At 39.9% G+C, this 22631-nt stretch overlaps 1 protein-coding gene across 10 annotated transcripts in view; it reads right to left on the bottom strand.

Annotated features, from left to right (window-relative positions):
- Window positions 1-1503: 1503 nt before the first annotated feature.
- CMC1 (C-X9-C motif containing 1) overlaps window positions 1504-22631 on the bottom strand; it is a 76799-nt gene continuing 55671 nt past the window's right edge. For all 10 annotated transcript variants that reach the window (XM_049715957.1, XM_012536677.3, XM_049715961.1 and 7 more), the window contains 2 exons: window positions 4920-5010; window positions 1504-1767 (listed from right to left, as the gene is read on the bottom strand). In XM_049715957.1, coding sequence (XP_049571914.1) covers window positions 1647-1767; window positions 4920-5010 — 212 coding nt within the window. In that variant the 3' untranslated portion in view covers window positions 1504-1646. The remainder of the gene's footprint in view (window positions 1768-4919; window positions 5011-22631) is intronic.

Genomic DNA, 22631 nt, shown 5'->3' on the forward strand with positions numbered 1-22631 from the left:
CACTAAAGGACTGAATCCTGTGAAAACAGTCATGGTCTCATGCAGAAACGCTGTCTGGAGAAGGCAGATCGTACGGGTAGAAGATCTGTGGCCTGTAACTGAACAGGAGACGGTCAGCAGAGGTGCAGGGGTGCCAGCCAGAGGAAGAGCCGAGTGGACGGGGACGGATTCCCCAGAGTACCATGCATGCAGTGGACATTTTTATACTCTATAACATCTACATAGATGAATTTTCCACATAAAAATGAAGCTGGGCCCTCTAATTAAAATAATTATAAAATAACCACAAGTTGTATATTTTTAGTAGCTTTTTAAAGTAACCATTTTGCCCTTTCCTCACTTAAGTCATTGAAAACTAATTCCTGTGCTCTAGGAAATCAAAAGGCCCCCAGAGGAGTGTGGGCTTGTTTACCCCCATGCCGTGTGGTCTCTGGCTGTATCTGCTTTGCTTGTCTGCTCCTGTTGTCTCCCTCCTTTTGATCTGTATACCTGGACAATGTGGTCTCTGGGTTTCAAGTAAGAGTCAAGTAGTTCCTTTGAGTGGTCTACTCAAGAGCAAAGTGTGGAACTTGAACATCGCATGGTTCTTTAGGGTCCTATTTACTTTTAACTCGATGGCCTAAATTAAATCTTGTCCTAGTAGGCAGGAATTTCTATTTGTGATTTTAATAAAAACTATGTAAATACATAAAAATTTTACTTACCTGGAAACTAGTTGCAATGGCTATGGTGAAGAGTTAACAGCTCATAGGAAAAAAAGCAACTTTTAATATAAAAGCTGAATCTGGGATCAAATTATTACATCAGGACAGAAATTTTTTACACTAGTTCCTGAAACCACTGCTATGTTACAAAATGGTCATTCATCCTTATAAAGAAGACTTTTTAAAAGATTAAAATATTTTCAGTAGCAGAATTAACAGGTCAAGGAATGCCACTACATTTTAGGAAATTTTAAAGATGTAAGTAAAACTAATTCATGTACAAGCACTTATCTCCTCATCTATGTTTCCAAATAAGCCTTTACTTCTACTAATAACCATTAAAGCGCATTTACCACGTCCAAGATTCCAAGTATGTCCAAGTACATACTCTACTTATCTACTCAGTTAATCCTCAGTGGTGGAGCCAGGTTCATGACCATCCTGCTATACTGCCAAGTTATTAACTCCTTTGAAGGCTTCCATTCCTGCTTTCCTTTAGTTACTTCTGGCCCCATGATTAGTCTATACATTGATGAGTAAGATTCATGTGGAAACCTAAAGACTGGTATCACTGTTAGAGAACTATAGCTGTTCTCTATATGAAAAACCCCATTACAACCCAGGCAAACCATGTCCCATTTCCCTGCTTATTCCTATGCCATTCAATAAACTCAACTTTGAAGTTTAAAAAAATATATTTTAGATAAAATTATTTCCATAATTAAGGGTAAACCCATTATGCCCAGGTAAACCATGTGCCAATTCCCCACTTACTCCTATCCCATTCAATAAACTCAACTTTGAAGTTTAAGAAAAACCTTTATTTCAGATAAAATTATTTCCATAATTAAGGATAAAGCAGACACTTCTTTGAGTCCATCATTTCAGGTGACTGTGATTTCCATGAACATTGGCGTTACTGAGTATCATTTGAATATTTGCCTACATGCTTGTGGGAAGCTTCTGCAGCCTTTTCTTGGTAGGAATTCCAGTTTTTCTGAATTCTTCCCTTTCCTTCAGGTATTCCATTTTGCATTCTTCATAAAAGGCTGGATCATTATAGCTATGAGAAAATGAAAATCTTTTAAAGTGAATCACTTTGTAAGCATATAAGCTTATTTTAACAATAAATTCAGACATCCGGTTCATCAGGCACAATCTTTAGAAGCAGGTTTTTAGTAATGGTCATAAATTCATTGTAAACATTAGGCTATCAAATTAAAGAAAAAAAAGACCTAATGGTTCTTTTTTGAATACCAATGTCCCAGGATAGGACAACGGGAAGTCAGGGCACCCATCCTCAGGGATCCATGAGAGCAGACAAGACTGCATCACAATTATGTACACAAAGTACTACGGCAGTTGTGGCCCGAAACATGGGGCAGAGTGGAAAAAGGGGAGCTGTCAGGGGGAGACGTTTGAGTTGCATTTTGAAGGACCAACAGAAACCCACATAGAAGGCACATGTGGAAAATCCCACAGATGAGGAAAAACTGTGATGCATGAAGAAGTACAAGTAGATAAGTACCACCATAGCAGATCATGTGCAGGAGAAAGGGCATGAGATGCTGGAATGGGGAGGGCCAAATCATGGCGATCCATTCATGCCCCACTGAGAAGTCAAATCTACCCTGAACGGGCACTGTTCACAAAGCAACTGTAAGATCAGTTCTGTGCCTTAGATCGGGGGCCCCCAACCCCTGGGCCACGGACCGGTACTGGTCTGCGGCCTGTTAGGAACTGGGCTGCACAGCAGGAGGTAAGCGACGGGCAAGGAGCAAAGCTTCATCTGCCGCTCCCCATCGCTCGCATTACTGCCTGAACCATCCCCTCCCCGCCCCCACCGTGGAAAAATTCTTCCACGAAACTGGTCCCTCGTGCCAAAAAGGTTGGGACCACTGCCTTAGATGAATCTGACAGCATGTGGCAGATAGGCTAAAGGTGGACAGCAAGGGTGTCCAATAAATAAGCTATTACAATAATCCAGACAAGAAATGAGGAGGACCTAAGCCAAAGGAAGCACAGTTCTGATGAAAAGGATGAATTGGATCTGGGGGAGAATGAGGAGATGAAATCAACAGGAGATCAGGAAGATTCTAGATCCAAGACAACTATAATTCACAAAGACACGAGGCAGGAGTCAAAGGAGCTCAGTTCAGTTTCGGACCGGCAGAGGGAAGTGGAGATATGCCATGACCCATAGGAAGCAGCTGAATTCCACGGGTGCAAACTGAGCTTTCTCAGATTTAAAACGGAGAAGAGAACCTGGGGAACCAGCTTTAAGGAAGAGGTTAAGGAAGAAAAGGTGGAGAAGAAATAGGTAGAGATGCCGAGGAGACAGGAAAGAGCTTAAAGAGGGAAGCCAGATGGAAGGGACTTCCAGGGGCTTCCAGAGAGGGGTCAAGTATCAGAGAAAAGATGGAACCTCCCGGAAGAGCAGTTCCAGTGTCGTGAGGGCAGAAGCCAGACTGCAGTTTACTGAAGGATGAGTGAGAAGAGACGGGGAGAAATAATAGAACACAAAACTGACTCAGGGTGTCACCAGGCGGAGATGAGAGAGGGTAGTGGCTCCACCCATGGAATGTTGACAGTAAGTAAAGCAGAGCCCCCACTCAAGCAAAGACAAAAAAGCAGTATTTCTTAGAGTATGTTGAGACTTGAGGTCAAGTAGAATTCTTCCTAATAGCTCTCATTTCTTTCCCACAAATGTCAGTCACTCCTCTTGGTTTGCTCCCCTCTCTTCTAAGCAGTTACAGCCTCCCCATGCATCCCAGGATGGACTGGGACCTGTTATCTTCTCCATCTCTAGGGGGCGAGAGATGGCAGGATATGCCAATGATTAATATCCAGATAACAAAAGCTAACAAATAACACAGACAAACTTTTAAAAAGAGCTAACAATTACTGAGTACATAGTATCTCCTAAGTGCCAGCGCTGGGGTGACGTGTTTCCACGTGAGGAAGAATCACCCCACCTGACAGTGAGGACCCTGCATGGGTTGCAGGGGGAGCTACGCCCCGGGGGACCCAGGAGACACCAGCTCGCTGCCTTCCGCACGGTCCCTGCTCCTGGCTCCAGTGCTGCCCTGTCCCAACTAAGAATAATGAGTCCCTATGATATGATGACTGAAACTGAGGTGTCAAAATCCTTCAATCAATGTACAAAAGGGAATTTAACAAATTCAGTCACACAAATGTGAAAGAGGTTCATCTATTCATTCAACATCTCTTGGCAGCTCTAGGGACCAGAACTCTTACTTCTCCACAGTTAAACACTTAGTGCAGGTCTGGGCTCATAAAAAAGAGCAGCTATTAGAATTGTTTATTGACTTGAGCAAAGACATGCGGACTTGGAGTATGTTTCCTCATCTATGAATGAAGAGGTTCAGTATTCTAAAAGTCTATAAACTCATGTGTACATTATTTGTTATCAAAAAAGAAAACAATTTAAGATTCAGATAATCACCACATTTTATGTAATTGCCTAAGAAGTATCAAACAATCCTGACACAGATGCTTCACAGGCTAGGGGAGCAGAGTACAGAAGGAAGTAAGGGTTCGCCAAAACTAAGATCTCACGGACAACTACCAACTCCCTACTCACTAAAGCACTGTATCCACAACACTGCCTGTCAATAATGTGGGTGATAAAACATGTGGGGAGATGAGCAGAAAGCAGCTGCATTCAAAGGCCTCTGCATATTTTTACTTTAAGATTCAAGGAACTACAACAGAATATCAGTGAACATGATATTTAAGAATTCTTCTTCAAAGTAATTTAACTTCAAAAATCTAAATTTACCTTTGTAGCCTTCATTTGATTTATTGCAACTCTCCTAGAAGTTAAATTACATTAGTCCAAAAGATCCCAAGGCTGGCAAAAGTACCTTTTCATTAGAAGAGATAAACATAATATATTCTATTTTCTGTTCATGAAAAGGAATTTATTACATCATATGAAAAATCATGTATTTTAATCAGATAAAATGCTGACAAACACACAAAACTTGAAAAGACCCTTCATAAATATGTTGTATCATTTTTCTTAGAAGAATCTTTAACAAATTAAAATTTTAGACTCAGCCAACTATATGACAAATTTGGTGGGGAGAAGTAGAGATTACATGTAATGAGTTAAATAACATACTCTTATCTACTACACATACTACACACACACATATACACAGGAGCACAAACGCTGAGGTAACTACTTACTAAGCAGTTAGACATTCTTTCAATGCAGAATTTTCTTTGCGGCATTTTACTACCATAAGGATTCCAGAGTCCTTGCAACATTTAGTGAAATCTGAAATAAAAAATTTGGAAGAAAAAAATGACTTGTAATTACATCACTGTAATTGTTAACAGCTCTAAAATATTCACTCATTTAACATCTATTACCTAGACTGTACTTGGCTCACAGGACATGCTCCACGAAAGACGTGTACATGGATAAAAGGCAGAATAAAAGTCCTTTACTCTGTAGATTTGAAAGGGGGAGAGGAGACCTCTGAGGTGAAGAGTGAAGGGACTTCACAGAGGCAGAATGTAGAGAGTAAGTAGGATTTCTAATTCAGACATACTTCATTGTACTGCATTTTACTACTGTGCAGACAGTGCATTTTTTTTTTACAAATTGAAGGTTTGTGGCAACACTCCTTCGAGCAAGTCTATCGGCACCATTTTTCCAACAGCATTTCCTCACTTCATGTCTCTGTGTCATATTTTGATAATTCTTGAAATATTTCAAACTTTTTCAGTATTAATATAATTGTTACGGTGACCTGTGATCAGTGATCTTTGATGTTACCATTGTAACTGCCAACACAGAGAAGATAGTGAGAGAACTGGAATTGGAAGTGGAGCCTGAAGATGAGACTGAATTGCTGCATCTCCTGATAAGACTTGAACAGAGGGGAAGTCGCTTCTTATGGATGAGCAAAGACAGTGGTCTTGAGATGGAATCTACTCCTGGTGAAGATGCTATAAAACTTGTTGAAATGACAACAAAGGACTTAGAATATTATATAAACTTAGTTGATAAGGCAGCAGCAGGGTTTGAGTGGACTAACTCCAGTTTTGAAAGCAGTTCTACTGTGGGCAAAATGCTATCACACAGCACTGCAGGCTGCAGAGCAATCATTCATGAAAGGAAGAGTCCTTCGATGCAACAAACTTCATTGTTGTCTTATTTTAAGAAATTCACCCCAACCTTCAGCAACCCCACCCTGATCAGTCAGCAGCCACCAACATCAAAGCCAGATCCTCCATCAGCAAAAAGATTACGACTTGCTGAAGGCTCAAATGATAGTTAGCATTTTTTAGCAATAAACTATTGTTTAGTTAAGGCATGTACATTCTTTTTTTGGACATAAGGCTATTGCACACTTTAATATAGTGTGAACATAACTTTTAAATGCACCAGGAGACCAAAGAATTCGTGTGACTCGCTCTATTATGATATTTACTGTATTGTAGTGGTCTGAAACCAAACCTGCAGCATCTCCAAGGTCTCCCTACAGAGAAAAAGAGTATATTCTATGGATGAACAACAAGGTTCTACTGTATAACACAGAGAACTATATTCAAAATCCTGTGATAAACCATAATGGAAAAGAATATTAAAAAAGAATGTATATATATGTATAACTGAATCACTTTGCTGTACAGCAGAAGTTAACACATTGTAAATCAACTATACTTCAATTTAAAACAAAAAGAGTATATTCTAGAAGAAATGAATAGGAAGAGTAAAAGGGGAGTTGTGTCCAGACACAGGCCTCTGGGGGCCAGTTTCTGTGTGTCTTCTGATGGCATCAAGTTACCCTCTTTCTTTCACACAACCTGCCATGGTCCTTCACTTCTGATAATAGGGCTCCCATCCCATTCCTGAGTCAACTCTGAAATGCCCCAGAAAATCCAAACGGCTTTCTATCACATTTCCATTCTGGTAGTTTCCCTTTTAAATTGTACTGGCCCCTTGGCATCCTGCCTTCTCAGGACCACCAACCCAGAAAACCCAGGTGCCAGAGGCCAGCCACAGTGGGGCCCTCTGCTTCTCTACTGGGTCTGCTTTGGGTCAGACCAGGTCCCTCCTCAGGACAGTGTGTGGGGTTCCCCTGCTTGGGCAGCAACTCTCCTGAACTCTTCTGGTCCTCCTACCCACTGGGGGCTCTAGTCCCAGCCCCAGCCGCCTCCAGTCTGTAACCAACCATGTCCATGTCAGACCTTAAAATATGACATCATCCTCACAGAGAAGCTGGAGAATAGCTTTTATAACTCTTTTAGTACAAAATTATCAGGATTCCCCTCTTTTCTTGAGCTCTGTATTACCCTTTCAGCTACTAAGAAATAAAATTTATAATCATCTTAAAGCAAGCAGGTAATTTCAGGAGTCTCCATGAAGACACAAAATATGTAACAAAAGTGAAATTTTAAACCACAAGCAAACTGAAAATGATTGAGATTTGTAAATGCACAAGAAACTCCTTCGAGGGGCTATGCCAGACCAAGAGGCCTATGGCACGGACGTCCAAGTCCACTGCACAGTCTGCAGGATGAGGGGCGATGGGAGTGAGGACAGCTGATGTGGGAGAGGACCTGACTTCAAACGGTGTGTGTGTCTGGTCACACACAGCGGGGCAGGGATGCTCCAGCTCAGAGCATGGGCTCCTTCAGCTTGCTGTTCACCAGTCTCAGAACTGCCACTGTTTACTGAGTCCTGAACCGAATCAGGCATGTTTTTCACTCAACTACAAATGTTCTTGTCATCTCTTCACTGATGAGCTGGGCACGTGGGCCAAATCAGAGCAAGGGGACTTCCTGTGTCCTTTGATGAGGATCCCCTATGACTCAAAAAGGCAGAGCAGACTTACAATCAGCTCGTTCTCATCAAAGGTCCTGAATGGGGGGCCACAAGGTTATTGAAAAGTCCACTAACTTCCACTCTGGAAAGCCATTAGCATCCCTACATATGAACTGCTCTTCGTACAGCCTGATGTTAAGACCTGCCTTTCTAGAGGCAAGGGTTATGATCCTAAATAAGAATTAAGACAGGAGCAACCCTCAAAGGGAATGTGAACGTAAAGTTAATCCAGAAGTGACTGTTAGATGGTGGTGACAAACCGTGGGCTGACTCTTCGCAGCCTCACCATCACTCAGAGACCTGGATCAACCAGCACACTCAAGTATCATCTACAGAAAGGTCATGAGCATCATGAACTTTACCTCATGAACATATGCTAGTTGACCAAACCCCAATCCCTTGCAGGAAAACATGAATACAAGGGCTATTACCAAAAGTACACTTTCTGAATTTAACACACCCAATACTTTTACACTTGGCAAATTCACAACAGAAGGCTTAGGCATTGAAATATGCTAAGATTTGTTTTCCCTAATATGACTAAAAATGTCCTCAAGTAGGGACCTGACTCCAGATAGCATTTATGTGTTCTGATTACAATAAAGGCACAGTCTCTGTATTTTCACACTTGTCCAGATCTCTTCAGGAGTAACTGTGACTGGCCTGAAGCCTCAAGCTGTTTGTAAGGTTTCTGTCACTTGTTTAGCAACAAGATTTTAATGAGGATCCTTCTTTCAAACCACATTAGCAAACATTCATATATCAGTGATGTTGCCAGATTCCTAGGATGGTATTCTGAAACAAGGCCAATTTAAATCTCTTCTGTCTCTCAATATTAAGTGTTAAAGAGCTTGTATACCTGTATATAAATAAATTATTCACCATTAAAGACTATGAAAATGAACTTTCATTCACGTATATCTTAAGGTAATGCAAATAAATATCAATAAACAGTGAGAGAGATGATTAAAAGTTATTCCAAACTTTAAAGAAATGTGCTTAAAGATAGCACTCAAGACTTCTTTCTTCAAAATATCAAGAACATGAAATTCTATCCTTCTTCTGTAAACACTCATTTCTCTGAAAGAAACCACTTAACAAATAAACTATGGGTAAAAATATTCTGTGGGCATGATAAAATTTGGATCAAGTGAAGCTAGGGAAAACAGAAAGACATAAAGTCTCCTATTAGTTAGGATAATGGGCAAAATAATCATACTGTGATTAAATACAAGAAGTCCATATAATTTCCAGTTTATATAAGAAAAAACTTGGGGAACCTCCATATAAAAGCAGTAAGAGAAAGAAATGGTTTGGAATTCATTGCTTTTCACACATTTAATTTATGGAACTTCTGAATGTATTTTAATATTTAAATAACCGCCAAAAATACGGTTTCCTGATTAAGCCAAGGATGAAGGGCAAGGCTGTGCGTGGGAGCAGAAACGCTTACCTTCCACACGTTTCATTTAGTCAGTTTCAAGCAACGTATTTTTTGCAAATGCAGTCATACAGGTAGAACTAAAGCATTCAATGAGAAATGACAATTTAAAAACATACAATATTAAAAGAAGTAATTCCAATGTTTCATATCTCTGACCAGAACCACTCCTTTTATGATTCCACTAACTTATATTTTCTAAAAAATCCTGAGCTTATGAATTTTTTACACAACCATCTTTAGACATAGCACTTACTTCTAACTTTCTAGTACTTTTATTTCCTCAATCAGTAAAGTACTTATAGAGTACCTATTTTGTTTCCAGCATTACAAAAAGCAGAGCTCTATTTGGGTACCAACGTAATTTAGAATTTTAACATATAAGCTCTGTGTAATATTTCCATGACTACACCACCATCTTGATGGTTTCACTTTTAAATCTGGAACTTCAATTTAATCTAAAGGAAAGACATTTAGGAGGTCTTGCTTATTAAAGAAATGTAGTAGGCAGATTTTTAAATCACCCTAAATTCAAAACATATAATCAACTCTACAACTGGAAATCTTACGCATAAAACGGCTTCCTTATAGTGAGCTAGATAATAAAAACAGAGATGTACTTGATACAATGTATAAATGATCTGTTGACCAGTTACTGAATCAGAAGAGGTTTTTAAATGATACAACTTGGGGACAGTCTAGGTAGGTGTCAACTTTTCTTAAGATTTCACTTCAGACAAAGGTGTCTGTGAGTTTTAGATTTATAACAGAAATTGAAATCTAAAGCTAATTTTCCCAGGAGAAGCTATCTTCTAAGTGAAGACCTGTGTGCAGAGCCTCCTCAAGCTGTGGAGGCAGAGGGCCCTGGGTGCTGAGCTCACCAGCGTCTCGTGCAGGGGTGAAGACCTGAACCAAGGCATGTGTCCTCTCCCTCCTAATGGCTGCTCAGAGAGGGCAGCCATGGCCACAGGCCACAAAGCACATTATCTATATAATCAACGTATTTCATGAAGCTCATGGGAAATAGTTTGTAAACAGCTCTGACTTTATGAATACATTTGTTTATAAAATTTAGTAATGAAACTGTAAGAGCTCTTCACAACCTTTGAGTCCATGATACCAGTAGTATGGCTTCTGGAAAGAATTCAATCCAATCCAACCTACAAAAAAGCCAAATATTATAAATAATTCTAGAATGGGTGAGAAGCTACTTAGGACAAGCTCAATTTAGTTGCAAGAAGTGTATTAGTGAGTATCTGCCAGCAAACACTGTAACAACAACAAAATTCCATAGACAATTTTTCAAGAGATCCATAAAACTAACCCTTCAATGGAAAACATAACACGCAGAAGCCACCTCATCTTTTATGAGACACATTCACTGAAACACTGGTTTCTTCACTGCACTCACACCTCAAAATGTTTGTTTCCAAAGGTAAATCAAAACTACTGGGGCTTCCCTGGTGGCACAGCAGTTGAGAGTCCGCCTGCTGATGCAGGGGACATGGGTTTGTGCCCCGGTCCAGGAAGATCCCACATGCTGCGGAGCGGCTGGGCCTGTGAGCCATGGCTGCTGAGCCTGCGCGTCTGGAGCCTGTGCTCCGCAACGGGAGAGGCCACAACAGGGAGAGGCCCGCGTACCGCAAAAAAAAAAAAAAATACTGCAGGTGGGAAATCACCAAATCATGCCATCACCTTAATGTTTAAGAAGAGATCCAACTGCAAATATTTCATTTATTTTTTTCTTTTTTTTCTTTTTTCTTTTATATTGGAATATAGTTGATTTACAATGTTGTGTTAGTTTCAGGTGTACAGCAAAGTGAATCAGTTATACATATACATGTATTCATTCCTTTTCAGATTCTTTTCCCATACAGGTTATTACAGAGTACTGAGTAGAGTTCCCTGTGCTGTACAGTAGCTATACAGGTCCTTGTTGGTTACCTACCTTAAATATAGTAGTGTATATATGTTAATCCCAAATCATTTATTTTTTTCTTAAATTTTCAGAGTAGAATGAAAAAGAAAAAAGTCACTTACATTCCTGCCTCATAATAGTAACAACAACAATAATAGCTAACATCGTACTCATTACAACCCAGGCACTATCCAATGAGTTAATTCAGGCTTTCACAGTTATTAACTGATTCAATAAATTAAAATTTTAATTTTTTTCAAATATTCTTTCAGTACTTATCCCATAGGCTCATAAAATATCAGTCATTCATTCATTCAACAAACATTTTCCAAGTACTTACTACACGCCCAGCACTATGCTAGGTTCTGTGGTTTCCACGCTGAACAAGACAGAGGGAACCAACAGTCCCTGAGGAAGATAGACAATTAAAAAGTGCTACCGGGCGAGTGTGGTACCCACTCAGACAGGGGAAGGCAGGGAGGGTGCTGTGGAAGCACAGAATTGGGACTCCAAACCCATCCAAGAGGGGCTTACCATCCTTGTAAGCTATGATCTACACTGAGTCAGCTGGTGGATGGGAGGTAGAGGAGGACAGGCATGTACCACTATGACCAGCAGGCAGTGCTCAATGTTTAGGCTTTGTCCTGAGGGGAAAGGAAATCCTTAGAAGGGTTTTACACAGTGAAATGGCACCATCAGATTTTCTTCTGCAGAGAACTAGAAGAGCTGGCAGGGAGGCAGGAGTGGGAATAACAGGGAAACTGGTTAAGATGTGAGTACAATAATCTGAGCAAGAGATGGCAAGGGGGTAAAAGGCAGAGGAGTAGAAGCATCAGTTCAGGGGGTAACAGACAAGGAGTCAGGGATAATGCCTACACCAGGAGTCCCCAACCCCCGGGCCGTGCCTGTTAGAAACCCGGCCTCACAGCAGGAGGTGAGCAGCCGGCGAGCAGCGGGCGGGCGAGCAAAGCTTCATCTGCTGCTCCCCATTGCTCGCATCACCACCTGAACCATCACATCCCCACCCCCACCCCCCCACTGCCCCCCAGTCCATGGAAAAATTGTCTTCCACGAAACCGGTCCCTCATGCCAAAAAAGGTTGGGGACCACTGGCCTGCACTTTTCACTGGGAGCAGACGGCTCAGTCTGATGACTCAAAAACACCAGAAAAGAAACACATATGACATTGTTCTGTTTTGGCTGCAGCCCGTGGAGGGAGATGGGGAACAGACGAGGACGAGTTTCAGACACAAACAGCTGGGGGACCTTTGAAATATCCAAGTGGACTCTCCAGAAAGCACTCAGCTCTACAGGGCTGAGGCAAGTTGGAAGAGACTGTTTTGACAGTAGTAACTTATTAAAAATAATGAAAAGTAAAGAGGCCCTGGGTAACCACTGGGCTGCCCATATTTAAGGGTCAAGCAGAGAAAGAGAGGAGACTGGAAGGCAGAAGGACCTCGGGGCATCACAGAAGGCAAAGGAACCAAGACACTGACCCTCTGTATAGAGATCAGGGTCCACTGGACCCAATTTTAATTTCTGAGTTTCTTTCATGAGTAGCTCTAACCAATATTGTAAAGATATTTCATGATTTTCATTTTTTCTTAGAGGCCTTCCATAAAATCACAGAAAACATATTTTGCAATACAATAAAACTCATTTCTACCTTGCAATTATCATATAGGTTCATTGCATCTTTGTGTAAGGCTAAGACACAATATAGACTCTTAATGATCTTAATGAAACATTTTACTATATTATCCTAGAACTTATTTCATCATGACTCAGCAATTATTCCCAACTATGCTAAAAAAGGCTAAAATAATATGAAAACAAAATGATGGAATCACCTAGAAAAATGATGCCACAGTGAAATAAACCTTCATTATTTTATCAGTTTTCTTATTGTACTGCTTGATGTATTACATCATCACTCATGAATACATAAAAGTAGTCTTTTGGGTTTTGCTTTCCTTGAACACAGTTGAGATTTGAGATTTTTTTTTTCACTTTCTGATTACGTTAGATAGAATAGCCCCCTAAAAATGTCCAAATCCTAATCCCTGGAACTGGTGAATATGTTAGGTTACATGGCAAAGGGGAATTAAGGTTACTAAGCAGCTGACCTTCAAATAAGGAGATTATCCTGGATTATCCAGGTGGGGCCCAAGTAATCACAAGGGTCCTGGAAAGTTGAAGAGGGAGGCACAGATGAAGAGGAAGAGACGTGATGATGGAGGCAGGGTCAGAGGGAGGTTATCCTGCTGGCTGTAACAATGGAAAAAGAGGAACACCAGTCAAAAAACTGGGTGCCTTGTAACAGACTGAATGTTGGTGTCCCCACAAAATCCATATGTTGAAACCCCACTGCACCCCCACTACCCTGCCACATGATGATATTAGGAGGTGGGGCCTTTGGGAGGTAGTTAGGATGAGATACGGTCTGGAGGGTGGTATCCTCATAAATGGGGTTAACGTCCTGATAAGAGTCAAGGGAGAGAGCTGGCTTGCTCTCTGCTCTCTACCATGTGAGGACACAAAGGTCTGCAGCCCGGAAGAGGAACCCAACTGTGCTGGCACTCTACTCTAGGACTTCCAGCCTCTAAAGCTGTGAGAAATGAAGTTTTGTTGTTCATGAGTCCTCCATTTGTTATTTTTGTTAGAGCAGCTCTGCTAAGACAGGCCTCTAGAAACTGAAAAAGGCAAAGAAATGGATGTTCCCATAAAGCCTCCAGAAGGGAATGCAGCTCTGCCAACATCTTTATTTTTTTAATTAATTATTTATTTATTTATTTTTACTTTCTATTTTTTTTGTGTTTTTGGCTGCACTGGGTCTTAGCTGCAGCGTGCGGGCTCTTCGTCATGGCACTCGGGCTTCTCTCTAGTTGTGGCATGCGGGTTTTCTCTTCTCTAGTTGTGGTAGGCAGGCTCCAGGGTGCGTGAGCTCTGTAGTTTGCAGCACATGGGCTCTCTAGTTGACGCGCATGAGCTCAGTAGTTGTGTGGCACGGGCTTAGTTGCACCGCGGCACGTGGGATCTTAGTTCCCCAACTAGGGATTGAACCTGTGTCCCCTGCATTGGAAGGCGGATTCTTCACCACTGGACAACCAGGGAAGTCCCTCTGCCAACATCTTGATGTTAACCCAGGAAGACCTGTGTCACACTTCTGAACTACAGACGGTAATGTGACAAATCTGTGCTGTTTTAGGTTACTGAATGTTTTTAATTTGTTACAGCAGTGATAGTAAACTAATACACTGCCTATAGTAGAAGAAAGAAAACTGACAAAAAGATGATTCCCACGTATTAGATGAATCAGAAGATGAATGTGAAGAACTGAAAGCAGCACTCCAGACTCTGATGATGGTGGTGAAATGGATCTATAAACACAACCACAGACTAGTACCTTCAGATGACAGTATCCCAGGTGAACTTTCTCAAAATCAGGACCTGATGAGTAAATAACATACTTTGAAGGACAAAAAGGAAATATGGCATACTCACCCCATCAGTCATTTGACAAGAGGGACATCTCATGCACATGGCGTCCTGTAACAAGAACCTGTACATCCCACGTGCTAGGGACACACGGCAGTGTTCTCCCTCATCTTTTATGCTGAAGTATATGTGACCCAAATGCCTAAGGCTGGCTTATGAACAAAGATGACTAGAAGGAAATAGTATTTATGGGATGTATAAGTCAAAAAACTAAAAAAATTTGAAATTATGGAGCAAAAAGCATGACTATCCTCTCGTCAAAAAAAATTAGTAGCCAAAAAATCAAAGTTTTCAAAAACGTATTTTATGGATGCAAGTATAAGAACAAGGATTGCTGGTGCAGGGGGACTGACTGGAGGTGTGTTGGAATCTGGAGCAATACTGACAAGATAGGTGTGTTCCAGGTCCACAATGAATTAGTTTCATTCAAACACATTGTATATAAAACTTCGAGTTTTATGAATATGAATTTCAAGTATTAAACTTTCATAACAGGGAAACAGAATAAAAATTGGAACTTGCTATGTTTAATTATTATTAAAATTTCTAAGGTCACTCTCCCTTTGTTCTTCCATAAATTTTTTTGAATATGATTTTTAAATATAAAAATAAATAAATAAAAGGTATCCACAAATGACTATCTTTTCTGGGACAGTTTGGGTTAAAGAAGGCATGGTCAGGCTTCCCTGGTGGCGCAGTGGTTGAGAGTCCGCCTGCCGATGCAGGGGACACGGGTTCATGCCCCGGTCTGGGAAGATCCCACATGCCGCGGAGCGGCTGGGCCTGTGAGCCATGGCTGTTGAGCCTGCACGTCCGGAGCCTGTGCTCCGCAACGGGAGAGGCCACAACAGTGAGAGGCCCGCATACTGCAAAAAAAAAAAAGAAGGCATGGTCATTATTGCTGAATGCTAAGATGAGGAGTGAAAATCACCTATTGGTTTTTATGTTAACATCTTATGAAATTCTGCTGTCCAGAAATATCTTTGATTCACATAAGGTCAGAGAGAGGATTAGAACAAATAAAAATCATTGCTCCTTATCACTGATGCATTAAACATAGCTTTTATTTCCAACTTTTACTTCCAGGACAGTTATTTCTTTAATCAAGTGTTCATTAATTACAAAATAGGGTCCCTAACTTCAATGTGTTTATAATACAGTGATAGATGCACAAAGCAATTCAATAATACCAAACAGTTGTGTCTTCACTGGGTAAACTTGGGTTTGTAACCCTCTAAACCCTGCACACGTGGCTACCAAACAAGGTTTGAAATGTGCCTACTCCTAATTTTGGCGTTCTGTTGGTATAAAAGACATACTGGATTGTGGGAGCTTAGGATGGAAAAAGTAACATAAACTACCTTGTTCATAGTTTTTATATCGATTGCATGTTAAGTAGATAATATTTATTTACTATATAGATTAAATAAAATATTTAAATTACTTTTACCTTTTAAAAGTAATGTCACATTTAAAAAATGTGGCTACTATAAGTTTAAAATTATAAATATAGTTCACATTATATTTCTATGGTCCAGTAAAACTTCCTGCAATGATGCAAATGTTCTCTGCACTTTCCAATAGTGTAGCCACTAGCCACATGGGACTACTGAGCACTTGAAATGTGGCTGATGCAACTGAGGAACTGAATTTTTCTTTCTAATTAAGTTAGTTAAAGTGACATGTGCATAGTGGCTGCCATTTTGAACAAGGCAGCCCTGGACATGTTTAGTTCCCTGTACTTCAGGTGAGTTGCAGACAGGCAGCTGGTGATGAGCTGCTCAGATTCTTTATCTCCATTTACTGGAATGGAAGTTCAATGGGAATAAAATGTGATTCCGACCAGGAGCCCTTAGTATGTAGCACTTGGAACGAGATGATCTCTGTTTATGGAGAACAAAGGGCAATAATACATTAATGCTGAGCCGGGTCTATATCTCCATTAGAATAAACTGTCTTATTTCAGGTGGCCTTTTTTTGTTTTTCCATTTCCTATGTGATTTCATGATTTTTTCTTGCAAGGTATTTAAAGATGTTAATAGTAATAGGAATAAAATCAAAATAATAATGGCCACTGAAATATACTATTTATTATACACCAGACACGAGTACTTTATGTTTATTAGCTCACGTGAATTTTTACAAATAACAGATAAACACTATTATTATCTTCATTTACCAGACAAGGAAACCTGAGCTTTGAGTAGGTGACGTCATACATTTCCAAGACACACAGTGTGGCAAGGACTGGCCTGGAGCTAGGCCTCTTTAATTCCTGAAAAATACTTGTAACGACTATAGAATCCCACTTACTCCTTTCCACAATCAGAACACAGGAAAATCCTCCACACCCAGCAGAAATCCCCAGGGTCACAGGAGAGCTGTAAGCCCCACCAGGCACCTCACATGAGGTCACAACTGGGACCGGGAAGTGAGTGGGGATGGCTCAGCCCCTCCAGTCACCACCACAGGGAAAAAAAAAAAAGCTACAGGGCTTCCCTGGTGGCGCAGTGGTTGAGAGTCCGCCTGCCGATGCAGGGGACACGGGTTCGTGCCCCGGTCCAGGAGGATCCCTCATGCCACGGAGCGGCTGGGCCCGTGAGCCACGGCCGCTGAGCCTGCACGTCCGGAGCCTGTGCTCCGCAACGGGAGAGGCTACAACAGTGAGAGGCCCGCGTACCGCGAAAAAAAAAGATACAGCTTATGGCTCTGATTTCTTGCTCCTGAGCAATCACCTAAAATAAAATAACACCAGATACCTCACCCTCTGGCTCCACACCTCCTTTTCCAGAATGCCTATAAAAGATATTTAAATATTTAAAATAAAACTTGTAAATACTTAAAATAAAACTTTTAAATATTTAAAATAAAACTTTTAAATATATAAAATAAAACATATTTAAATATTTCAAATAAGGATTTTACACATTAGAAAGTGGCTTCTCCAAACAGTAGACAATGAAATGCTAAATTCTGTGCTTGGGATTCTAAGTGCTATCAGAATTGGAAAGGCAGACGTTAGCACAGCCTAGTGTGCCCAAGGAAAGCACCAAATCACCCCATCTCCTAAAAAAACCTGCATGTGAGAAAGGCTTTCAGTCTCCCCTGATAAGAAAATCCATGCATATTACTGACAATGACAGAGGGGGAGGATTTAGAAAGTGACAAAGCAAGAGAAATTAAATGAATGAGTCTGGTTTACACCACACATTTTTGCTACATGTTCCCTCTTTGCCTGCCCCCAGCCTCCAAAGTTAAAAGACCTATTCATGAATACACACCCATCAGAGCAACCAACAAGGAAGCCAGCCCCTTTCTGAACATGGAGGTTTCCGGGCTTCCTTGCCATCCCCTAATAAGAAGCAGGATTACACAGAAGCAGTATCAATGCTATAAGTAACACAAATAATGCAAGCAATAAACCAGCCTGTTGTACCTTCCCATTCTAGGAGATGGCTTTACAGACTATTCTGGGGATAAGCATGGGTCAATGGGGACCATTCACCACCACTCATGGAGGGTCCAGGAAAGGACCCTGTTCTAGAGTTCTGGGGTGGAAATGGCCAGAGGAGGAAGGACTTAGAAACCATAAACCCTTCCTCAATTCAGAAAGTCCTTTCTAATCATCTCACTGTGTAAACACTGTGGGAACAGAAAACTCCTTATCTCACAAGGTAGCCAGTTTCATTGGGGTGTGTGTGTGCATGGAGAGGGGGATTTATAGCCTGGAAAACTAGAGTTAAGTCTCCTGCTGCTGCCTTCCTACCAAATACTACAGACAATAGCATTCCTATCTCTTCCTTTTCCTGGCTCAGAACCAATGTGAACACTGCTCCCTCCTTGTTGGATGTAGTTTCCACACTATTGACAAAACCTGCTCACCCTCTTCCTAGTCTGCTGGTTTGTCAAGTTTACTGATGTATCTAACACCTTTGCTTTGCTCCAAAAAAGGATTTGAAACAGCCTGGCATTTCCCTTAAGACACAGCATTTGAAAAGACAGTAAGTTCTTCATATCCAAACACAGGAGACAACTAAAATATAAAAATTACTATGGCTATGCCTTTTTTTTTGAATTTTTGAATTTTATTTTTTTATACAGCAGATTCTTATTAGTTATCCATTTTATACATATAAGTGTATATATGTCAGTCCCAATCTCCCAATTCATCACACCAGGCTATGTCTTTCTTAATGAAAATAAATACATAAATAAATACATAGCAAAAATCATTTGCAGAGAATCATTAAAAGAATGGCATATCACTAGCCATTCCTCATCCTGTGTTCTCTTAGCTGAGGCAAAAAATACCTTCACATAAGTAAAAAATAGCATTTGGCACCACTCAAAGCCACTTATCAGCTTTCTTTTAATCTAACAGTCACACCAACAGCCAGAGTAGAAATACTAAACCACAAAGCACTATCTGGCTGCTAAAGAAAGTGCACTGATCGGGGATGATCTCCAAGACTCAAAGTGAAAACAGCAAGGACACACACACACACACACACACATATGTGTACATATGTGCACCTATACAGACAGATGCTTGTGTAACACAGAACGGCTGGGTGGGTTGTGGGGGAGGATATGAGACTGGTGGTGGTGGTGGTCTTAGGAGGAAACCTGGGGCCTGTGGGGAGAACTTCAGAAACACGTTCCTACTGTATTTTGGTAGTTTGTCCATGTGTCAACCTTACAAAATGTAATTTAAAAAAAAGAAAGAGAAGAAAGTAATACCTTTGGGTAGAGGAGAGGGGAGAAAGGAGCTTTGACTTTGATGCGCAGAGTGAAAGGTCATCTCTTGATTTTTTTTCTTAAACAACCCTTTTCCCTTTTCCCGGAATTGCTGCTTAGCGACAACAGGGTGGGGACCCCTCTTTCTCTCACCAAGAACACCCCGTTCATCACACTCGAGGGATACTTCTACCTGGATGGCTTAATTTCATTAGATGCTAACTGTTCGCAAATACAAATGTGGTCATTCCTTTTTGCAAAATATAGAGCTGCAGAGATCCAACTATTTCCATCCCACAAATGCCAAGTGAAGCAGTCGTCCAAGGTAAAATGACACCATCAAAAGTCACACTTCTGGTTTTATTTTAATTTAACACAGTCACACCAACCGCCAAAATGGAAGAAATCTGACACTGATAACACGTGCTCCCTTGCTAATAAATCGGTCCCAATTCTCAGTTTTAAAGAGGAAAAAAAGAATAGAAGACATGTGATGCTAAATTTAATTAGGCATTTAATAAGTGTAGTATCCCTACTTAACAAGGCAAATCCATCCTTTCCGTTCTGGCTGCAGTTTATTTAAAGACTTTACAATTTTACTACTTAAGGGAGAGTCCTATGGAGGTGTTATCTCACCATTTATATTTTCACAACACTTATGATATTGCTATCACACTCTTAAAATAAATAAAAAGCCCATGCCATGTCGTAGACCAATATAATGTTACATACTCTATTTTTATTTCTGGAAATAAACATTAAAATTTTTCTGTATTGCTCACTTGATTCTTGCAATGTTGAATATTAAAAAAAAAAAGAGTAAAGCTAAGATTTCTTTTTTTAAGTCCCAGGTATTACTTGAAAAGCAGAGGTTTTATCACTTGGATTTTTAAATTAGGTACTAGAAAATATATCATTAGAAAATTCTGACAACAATAGCATCTTATGACAAAATTATTATGCTTTTAATTTTCTATTAAATTGTGATTTATTAGCTTGCTACTTTAAACATTAGACTGGGTACAGAATGAATTTAGTGGTGCATTTAATGAGACAAGCAAGTAGAGGATGAACATGGAAAGATGATTTAACATGGTGGTGCATGAGCTATTTGATAATTCTAACACAGTACAAAAGAAAGCTTCTCTCTAGATTGACCATGGTTCGCTTAACATCACTGAATATCTAATACCTCCAACTCAATTAATTCTCACCTGATTAAGATCAGACTGATATTCAAACTAAATCATCTCTCCAGTCAAGTAGAAATCAATATTTCTGATTTTACTTTTAAATTACAATAGAAATAAAATGTGCACGTCTTCAATATGCCAAGAGTAGCTTTTCTATTCTAGTCTACCATGGCATGGATGACACAGTTGATTAAAGAATTATTCTAATTTGAGCACCAATATGTAGTCAGAATCTGATTAATTTGAACACAGAGATGGAATAAAGTAATTAAATATATCTTATACAGGGCAAATAGAAAATTGACATAAAGTAAACTTGACTTCTTTAAAACAAACCACTATTTATCATCTCAAATAGTTAGGAATGTGCTTTTATTACAGACTGATTGCTCTCGGAGGGGAGTCTTGTTTCGGGCACAGATATTTACAAGGTGGGCAAAGAAAAGAAACAGTTCTTTTCAGGTCATCCTCCTTCCATGACAGCCACCTCCAAAAAGCATGCACACACCTAAAAACAACCAGATTACTTTTATGACTTTTCTAGAAAAAGCAGGATGTACTGAGCAGGGTAAAAATGAGTGAATCCTAAAATGACAAAAGGCTGGCACATCTGTAACTTACACAACTAAAGAGAACATGAGATAGATCCTCCTCCCCTTTCACTCTTGAACACTCTTCAAATCCAAGACGGGAGAAGAGGAAAGCCCATTTGTTGGGTTAACTGAACAGAAAGTATTGTTTTGTTTGTTAGCAAACTCAACAATTCAGATGAAAATGACAGAAAAATTGCAAATTTTAAACAATACATTTAACAAAGCAAAATCACAGCTAAATGTACTATTTATTAGAACTGAAAACAATATGATTTAGAGTACTTAAGGCATGTCAAACATTGCTCATTATATATATTATGTTATATATAATATGTAAAATATTAGAAAGATTTTATATAAAATATATGAAGTATATATTATCTATTATATTTAAACCTCACAAAGTAGGTCATTACTACGTACTAAATAATTCATAGGTATTACTTACCTTAGGTGTACCTTTTCTCGTGTCTTAGATACCGTGTCATAGGAAAGAATTTGAGGAACCAAAGAACTATGTAAATTAACCTGGAAATTTATATTTCCAAAACTCATATCCCATGAGAAACAGCCAAACAAGTTACTTATAGACCCTAACTAGGGGCATGAAAATCAAAATTTGTTAAGATATGACACTCTCCAAAGACTTGTAGAATTTGAGGCTGGGGCTGCCTGTGCAGCATGGGAGGTGGACCATCTGCATGTCAGACACAAAAGAATATTCTTGACTTTCATGAAAGACTCTGTCCTATTTTTCTTGAACCACACAGACATGTCAGTTGGATTTTCTTACAACTGAAGCGTATTTTCAGAGAAATATTTTTCTAATATAAACATATACGTATAATGTATTATATATGTATAATATCAAACAGTATATTTATAATATAAAATAATTCATATGTATATAAAATCACAGTGCAAGCACAAAGACTACTAAACCAGTGTACATACCCCATGTTTAAAGGGGCAGCTATTGCTTTATTCCAGATACTGTCTGCCTTGCAGGAATGGCAACAGAATCCCAGATCTGAGGATTCATGTTTTTTTAAAGCTAGAATTTTTGTTTTATGTAAAATCTCACAATTTTAAGTAGCTCGGTTAACTTTGTTTTCTAAGACACCATGCACAGGAAACACAAAATACAAAACACGTATGTCTGCATAGTGGCTCCTGGTGAAGGCTGATGGTCTGTGTCACCAGCTTGAAAGACTCTCATGAACACTTCAACTCCAGAATAAATACGCACACGTGGTAATCCCCTCAAATCCTACCATCACTCATTCAACAACCACTAAAGCAGAAGTCTCCTAATAATGCTAAATAGCATCGCAGCCCTAGAAACAGAGGAATTAACTAACTCCCCCACCTCCTATTCTACAGACCTCAGCCTTTCTACGGTCCCGCAAGGCCATGATGGATGGAGAACATTCCTTTTGGGAACCAAAAACAGGGCATCGAAATGGGCCCTTCACTGAAAGTCTACATTCCCTCCAAGCCTGGGCTGGAGGGATTCCGTGTGGGTTGCTGAACCTCTCTGACTGTGAGCTCCAAGAAGCACCTGAGCTAAGAAGGGTGCTTCATTTGGATGGACACTACTTTATAAAATAAATATGGGGATTCTTTTCGTCCTCTATTATATTACCAGACATTTAGTAAGCTAACAAGTAGTTTGTTTGCTG

Source organism: Orcinus orca, chromosome 10 (genome assembly GCF_937001465.1).
Source record: "Orcinus orca chromosome 10, mOrcOrc1.1, whole genome shotgun sequence".
Classification (NCBI taxonomy): domain Eukaryota; kingdom Metazoa; phylum Chordata; class Mammalia; order Artiodactyla; family Delphinidae; genus Orcinus; species Orcinus orca.